The sequence below is a fragment of the Nicotiana tomentosiformis genome, chromosome 9 (genome assembly GCF_000390325.3).
Source record: "Nicotiana tomentosiformis chromosome 9, ASM39032v3, whole genome shotgun sequence".
Lineage (NCBI taxonomy): Eukaryota > Viridiplantae > Streptophyta > Magnoliopsida > Solanales > Solanaceae > Nicotiana > Nicotiana tomentosiformis.
Window position 1 is genome coordinate 91,901,500 of NC_090820.1, and position 7,650 is coordinate 91,909,149.

The 7,650-nt window shown below is 32.2% G+C and overlaps 1 protein-coding gene across 2 annotated transcripts; it reads right to left on the bottom strand.

Annotated features, from left to right (window-relative positions):
• Positions 1-459: 459 nt before the first annotated feature.
• On the bottom strand, positions 460-6,924 carry LOC104114011 (protein EXPRESSION OF TERPENOIDS 1-like). Of its 2 annotated transcripts, XM_033660752.2 has the most exons (3): positions 5,617-6,924; positions 4,424-4,801; positions 460-874 (listed from the first exon to the last, which is right to left on the bottom strand). In XM_033660752.2, the coding sequence occupies exons 1-3, from the start codon at positions 6,206-6,208 to the stop codon at positions 858-860; spliced, it is 987 nt and encodes a 328-aa protein (XP_033516643.1). In that variant the 5' UTR covers positions 6,209-6,924; the 3' UTR covers positions 460-857. The 2 variants fall into 2 exon arrangements, with proteins under 2 accessions (XP_033516643.1, XP_070041843.1); XM_070185742.1 differs by lacking the exon at positions 460-874 and having other exon boundaries at positions 4,155-4,801; positions 5,617-6,922.
• Between the last annotated feature and the right edge of the window lie 726 nt (positions 6,925-7,650).

Below are 7,650 nucleotides of genomic sequence, written 5' to 3' on the forward strand. Positions count from 1 at the left end.
TAAATACTTAAGGAAATTATAATTTACTTTGTTAGGCCTTTAGAATTTAGCATTTGTCGTTGTTCGTGTATCTTAACCATGTGGAAGCAACACATTAAGGAGTCGTTAGGTACATGAGATAAGAATAATAACTACGAAATAAAGTTTGTGATTAACTTTATCTCATATTTGGTTTGAGGTTTTAGCTAATTCAGGGATAACACTAAAATGATGGTATTAGCTATCACATATAGAAAGTGGAATAACTAATCTAATGAAATATCACGTCATTGTCAGTATCGAAGCCACATGATCATAAGGGTGATCATTGTACTTTTTTAAATTTAAATACTTTTGGAGAAATTTCTAATTTCGGCCGTGGTCATTGTACCAAACGACCCTTAATAATTCTATTGTCCGGGAAGCTAACGACAAAGGACGGGTAACATAATTCATACATTATTGTCCACAATAACTGAAAGTAGGAGTATAAGCTAATAAAAGAGACTCATTATATCAAACATCTGTAGAAAATTCAAACAAGGAAATAACTGGACAATAGGGGAAATCTGCTTTTTGGTTGCTCGAGGATTTCTTGAATCTGAAAAAAGTGGTGATTTGTTTTAAATTTATTTTCTTTTCCCCCGAAAAAAAAGAAGATGAGATTCTCATCATTCATAGTTTTCTGGGAAAGTAAAACTTGAAATAGTAATTGACAGCATTGGGAATAGGAAAATATTGTAAGCTTATATATGATCGTCTTCTTTCGGCTGGTGTGTTTGCCAAAATTGCAAATCTGACATTTTGGACGATTACATGTTCCCTATGTATTATGTTTCATTATTGGTAATGGAATAAAAACTTTCTGAAATTCTTCCTCATACAAGTTTATTCCCTGCATATGAAAAAATAGATATGGAAATTTAGGGTAGTAATATAAAGACTAGCTAGTACACTCAACGGCCAACAAATTAAAATTTAAATGTATCATTATAAGGGTTTGTTGTATCAAAAAAATAAATAAAGTGCAAGCATGTTTAATTTTTGTATACTAGTAATGTAATAAAATTTTATAAGGATTACTATAATACATCCATACAGGTGGTTTAAAAACCAGTAAAAGGAAGAAACTTAATTATTATAACCGACTAAAATACATTAATAGTGTAAAAAAAAAGGATTTATATTATCAGAACAAAAAAAGCACAACATAGCGATAATGTTCTGGTAGTAATTTAAGTTAATTACATGCATGTAAACCTGGTAGTAAGAATTAATTAATTGGAAACTTGCTAGTAAAAATGGTACTAATTAATAACCTGTTTTCAAACTGATCTAACAGGCAGTATAAAATTCTTTTACACTAGGTTCCATTTAAATATAACTTAAATGGAGTATATAACTCCATACTGGTATTAAATTCAGAAGGTTTGTTTTGCCTGTAAGATAGCTGGCCATACAAATACTTATCAGGGAAGGAAACAAACTATTTGCAAGTAATAATTTCACATCCACCAAAGTATTTAAGGCCTCCCCTTCACAAAATGTTATACAATATGAAGTTGATTACTTCCTCCGGTCTACAATAAGTGATTTTTGATCTTTTTTTGTGGTCTAAAATATTTGATTTTTCTAGATTTCAAGAATGAATTAATTATCTTTTTCTTACATTGCCCTTGGAGTAAATAGTGTTGGAGTATGTGTTAGGAGTGTTTATGTGAAGAGATAGTAAAAGTTAATATGGTTAATTTTATTGCTAATTAATGTTAAAAGGTGAATTTCTTAATCTGTGTGAAAACAATAAAAAAATCACTTATTAGGAACCAAATAGAGTAATTTATGTATTATTACTTGTCTAACATGCTTCACCACTTCCTAGCTAGTTTCCAAAAACTCTCCTCAATTATATATATATATATATATATATATATATATATATATATGCAGACTTTTCCTATGCATGTAAACATCAACCAGTTAATTACCAATTCTTTCCAATGTGTTCTCTGAGATTTTTCTTCATTAGCAGAATTGCCTAATTGGTCGAGGGAATAAATTGTTGTCTGCTTATATACTAATTTGTGGAACTGAGTTAGACCCAATGTGCACTAATAGAAGAAGAGAGCATGAAATAGAAGAAAAAACTATAAGTATCTCGACATCTATTCACAGTCCGGCAGAGGCGGATTACGGTATTGAGTTCATCTAAACTCAGTACTTTCGATCATGAGATATTAATTTATGTGTTAAAATTCAATAAAATTGCAACAAATAATAGATATGAAAATTCAATACTAAAAACCTTATAGGTTGTTGAACTCATAGATTTTGAATCCTACATCCACCTCTACGGTCCAGCTAGAAGACATTATTTTTCACTTATCATCAACTACACTTATAATCAACATTTCCATCATTCGAGTCTTTTATTTCTCTACACATAGAGCTCAAAATCTAAACTTTCCTAGTTAGTTTAAAGATTACTTACACAATTTGCTAGTCCTACCAAAAAAATGAATAAAAATGTGTCAAATAAGATAGTAGTAACTATTAATTAGCCCACAATTAATCAGCACATTATAAGGACTTGGAGAATAATACTCAATATCTTAAACTTATGGACTATATATATGTTCAACCAAATCTAAATTACCTTCATGCACATTAAAAAAGTGAAAAATGGCATATCAAAAGTTGAAGCAATAACTACGGAGGTACTGATGGAAAATATCGTACAACAAATCTGGAAAGATGATATTTTCAGAACAAAAGAGCCCTTAATTCGTACGAGAGAGTAACATGTATTAGGTCAGAAAATTTGCAAGTAAAGGAAAAACTGAACTCAAAGTTTCAGTTTCCTACAGTTACTAACACTGTAACACAAGTAGACAGGTAAACAAAAAACGGAAAACACCTTGATGAATCTACTTTATACGCTCTTAAATGTTACTTATAGGTATATTATTGGCACATTAAGTAACCAAAGCATTTAATTATCAAACCTAACTAATCAATATCATCTTTTACTTGCAGGCCATATCTCTATAGGCTGATCCCGTGCGATATATATATATATATATATATATATATATATATATATATCACGAGTTCGAGCCGTGGAAGCAACTACTAATACTTGCATTAGGATAGACTGTGTACGTCACACTCCTAGGGGTGCGACCATTCTCTAAACCCTGCATGACTGCGAGATGCTTTCTGCATCATACTGCCCTTTTTTGTAACTTCTATAGGCTGATGAGTATAAATTCTTTTTAAAGATAATTATGTTAATTATCGATAATAAATGAAAATAGTTACTTGAAAAATAAAATAATTACCTCCTATAACATTATTAAATAACACTGGTAATGTAAAAATTTCTTATACTGAGCTCATCCAAGAAAAAATGGACATAACTTTTGAGGAAAATTGCTATCCAAAATTTCAAACGTGAATATTCATGCATTTGAGACCGACATATTGAAAATAAGGAGGAAAAAGATGTTTGTCATTGTAGATTGTCCTAAGAAAGAAGCAATCAAGCAACATATATATTAGGTATAGTCAACCCATGATTTCAACCTTGTGGGGGTGGGAGGGTGGGGGGCTGTTGTAGTAACTAAGAAGTTGTTTGGCATTTGATTGCTACTTTTCTTTCCATCATAAATCTATCTAGCTATTTATGTAGAACAAGAATACAGGTATTAGTAATATACAGTAAGATGATAAAAGTAACTCTCATAACAGTAAACACACTCTTAGTCTGTTTAAATTTAGTAAGTACTCCTGCATATTCTAAATTATACATTACATACTACTATAATAATTACGTCTTAATGTCAACAGGTTGAATAAACAATAGTATTAGATTATGCAATACATATAATAACAACAACATATCTAATATAATTTCACAAGTGAGATTTTGGGATCAGAGTAGTGTATACCCTGAACTTATCTTTATCTTGTGAAAATAGAGAGACTATTTCCGATAGACTTTCGACTCAAGAAAAATATGATTATGCAATGCATACTAACTTAAAATAATATATCAAATTAAATATCTAACAAAAAATAATGATCTCTACATTAAAAAATGTATCGCAACTAATCTCAGCATAACTTGTGACTCAACCAAACAACTTATAAGTAAATTTAATAAACAAGCTCCAACATTTCAGCCAAAAAGTCGACTTTTTATGGTATTATTTCAAAGAGAATTGAAGAAATTAACTCAACTTCGTAGAGAAATTAGAACAAAAAACGAGGCCTCTTATCCTCATTTTTCTCCTCCTTTTTTCTATCTTGGTTCTAAACAAGTAGTACTACTAATACTAATTAACTTCACTGGATTGCATTACAGGAAAAAAAAAAAGTCAAATGTCAATTTCGTAATTTGTCGAAGAATCTCAAGATCTCGCAGGAGGTGGAAAGAAATGCGTACCAGCTGCCATGAAAGTGTTAATTAGAGGAGCAGAGTATATAGAATGTTCTAGAAAATGTGACCCTTCCCCGGCCGCCACCGCAGCACCACCACCCGCGGCCGCGTTGGACGTGGCCGCTGACGTGACGGTGCCGATAAGTTTATGCTGATGTGGCACTACTGGTTCACCACCAGATGAGCTGTCACCAGTAGTAGCATTCATATTATACTGACTCTCAAGGCCTTGATCATATAAAATTCCCTTGAAAATATGCCCACCAATATTAACTGCTGTCTGATATGCTATTTGATCTTCATTTTCTTCAATCGAGCTCATTCGAACACGGTGAAACACAGCCGTTGAATTTACTTTTGATGGAAAATTTCCCACTTCTAACCCTAAAAACATCAAAATACTAACATCAGATAAGCAAACAAGATTCAACAAGTAAGCATTAAAATATTATAACATTTAAATTTATGAGCTAAATATACAATTATCCTAGGTTTAGGGACGTGTATGAGTTCTAAATTTTAGAATTCCGACATCAGGTTTAGTATATATAGTTAATTTCTTAATAAAATTACAAGATTTGCATTGAAGCTACTGGATCCAGCTGAACCCTAAGTCGACTTCCAACTCAAGGCCATGTTGGTATGAAACAGTTAAAGCTAAGCTTCTCTAACTTTAACAGAGGTTTGGGATTCGAGCCATGGAAGTAAGGAGGCTAAAACCCTATATTAATGGACTTGAATCCGAATTAATCAGAGTTTTTTGGATTTTGAACAAAAAGAAAAGAAGAGAGAACGCGCATAGAGAGAGAGAGAGAGAATAGGGCCTTCTTTGACAATCTTTTGTCAGGAATACCAAGAAACAGTGATGAGAAAGAGAAAGACAATGAAAAAGGAAAAGCTGATGGATTTTACTGTTACTACAAAGGGGAGGTTCATTTCTTTCAGTTTTCGTCATAGGCAATGGTTACGGATCTTCTGTTTCTTCAGAATCTCGAGAATGTATGTTTATCTGTGTATGTAGTGAGGCAGTTGTAGAATCACAAGCATGGGAGGGGATTCAATCTACTTCATCGAAAAGTTATACTGCAGAAATATAATAAAAATAACTTCTTATATAGTATATATTTTGAATCCCCTCAACCGATGCGAGTGATAATTGGAAAAAAGAAATTTGGAATTGAGAGAGAGAAAAACTTTACCAGTAGTATTTGAAGGTAAACCAGTGCAAACAAGAGAAGAACCACTTGGATCATCTTTTAGCCTTTTGGGGCTATTATTATCTCTGTGTTGTTGCTGTTGCAAAGAAGCAATTTGTTGTTGCTTTTCTCTTCTTTTAGCTGCTGGAACCCAAGTACTTCTCACATGTGTTTGACACTGTAAACCTCTGCTCTTACAACAAGTCCTACATCTCATATGTTGACAATCTTTCTTAGCTTGGTTCCCACAATCTTGACAACTAATTCCAGCTCCACTACTTCTCATCATTATAAAAGCAGCAGATCTTGACGCCCCATGATCTGTTGCTGTAGGACCAACACCTAATCCAATAGCTGAAGTGGGATAAAGATCTTGTAATGGATTAATGATTGGGTTTCGGATTTGGTAATTTTGCTGCTCGTCTTGTTGTTGTTGTTGTTGCCATAGTTCGAAGCCTTTGTATGCGGGTAATTCTTGATCATGATTTCTGTACAAGAACCAATTGCTCTCTGGGTTGTGATGATTAGTGGTTTCTTGATGATGTTGCTCTTGACTTGTTTCTCTTCCTCCTCCTAGTGAAAAGAACCCAGCCATTTTTTTTGGTGGAAATAAAAATTTATTATTCAATCATTTATACAATTCAGCTTATCACCATATCCTTCCCTTCCCAGCAATTTTTCTACCTTTATGCTTTTTTCTATATTCAATTGTGAGTACTCACAATCCATAGCATGACCCAAGAATGATATGCTCACTTGTACTATCAACAAACAGCTCCTTACTATGTTTAGATCTCTTAAATTCCATGTTGAGTCGAATTAAGCCGCAAGCTACACTTCACCCTTCCGTCAATTCCCTTAAGTTTCGTAACGATACTCACTCAGATCCTAAAAACTTTGATTTCTGCCTTAACTTTTTTGGTGTCTTGATTTGTGTGTTTAAGGAAAAAAATTAAAAAAGAGTGGTGGTTTTTTTCCCCGCTCTCCCTTAATTTTCCTTTCTTAAAAGAGAGGAGGAAGTAGGAAGATAAATTAGTAACTAGAAATTGTGGAAGACAAATTGCACTTTTTTATATTTTTAGAGATGAGACAATTGTAAAAAAGACTTTTGGTGATAGAGATTAATCAAAGGGGAAGCTAAATAAGACAAGCTTTTGTTTTGCTTCTATGTGATAGGAGCATTAAAGAGGTAGAATTACTGTACTGCAACAACGCCGCCATGGCCTAATTAAAAACAGCAGACTCTCTCTCTCTCTCTCTCTTTCTGCACTTTTCTGTTGTTAACTTTCCGTTTGCTGCAACTACACCAATTTAAGTCTCTTGTTGCTTGTTCTGTGTGTCTAAATTCTAACCGGAAGTGCTTTTACGCGCATTCAATATTTATATTTAATTAATATAGTTTAATACTTTATTCATTTCATTTTATGTATCGTGTCAAAATGGATAAAAAAAACAGTTATCCATCTATATAATTCATTAAAATATGAGTTGTATAATAAACTTTTTAAAAATAGGTTATGGATAAGAACCATATCATCCACTTACAAAAATGGATAATCAATGGATAACTAATGAGTTTAATATATTTATAAAGATTCAAATTGGAGTTCCTCAAGTTTGGAAGACAAGAAATTCTCTAAAAAATATCATATTCAAGAAGCCATGGATAATATGGATATCCATATTATTCGCTAGTTAATCTATTTTCTATCCGTATTAAATATGGGTCGGGTTGAATAATTTATCCATTTTTACATTCCCCGTTTCTGGCACGCTCATATCCGACCTACACCACCCTTTTACCACCCCTAATCATAGACTTAGACACTGAATTTTACATACATGAAAAAGATCTTAAGTTGTGTATGACATACTAAAACTGAATATCATTTAGGATAAACGGAATATCATTTAGGATAAAATGAGAATACAAAGAATTAAAAAGGTGATATTCTGTTTAAATTAGATAAAAATAATATAAGACACATGAGATGAAATATATGAAGTATTAATTAACTATAGTATGATAGTTTATTA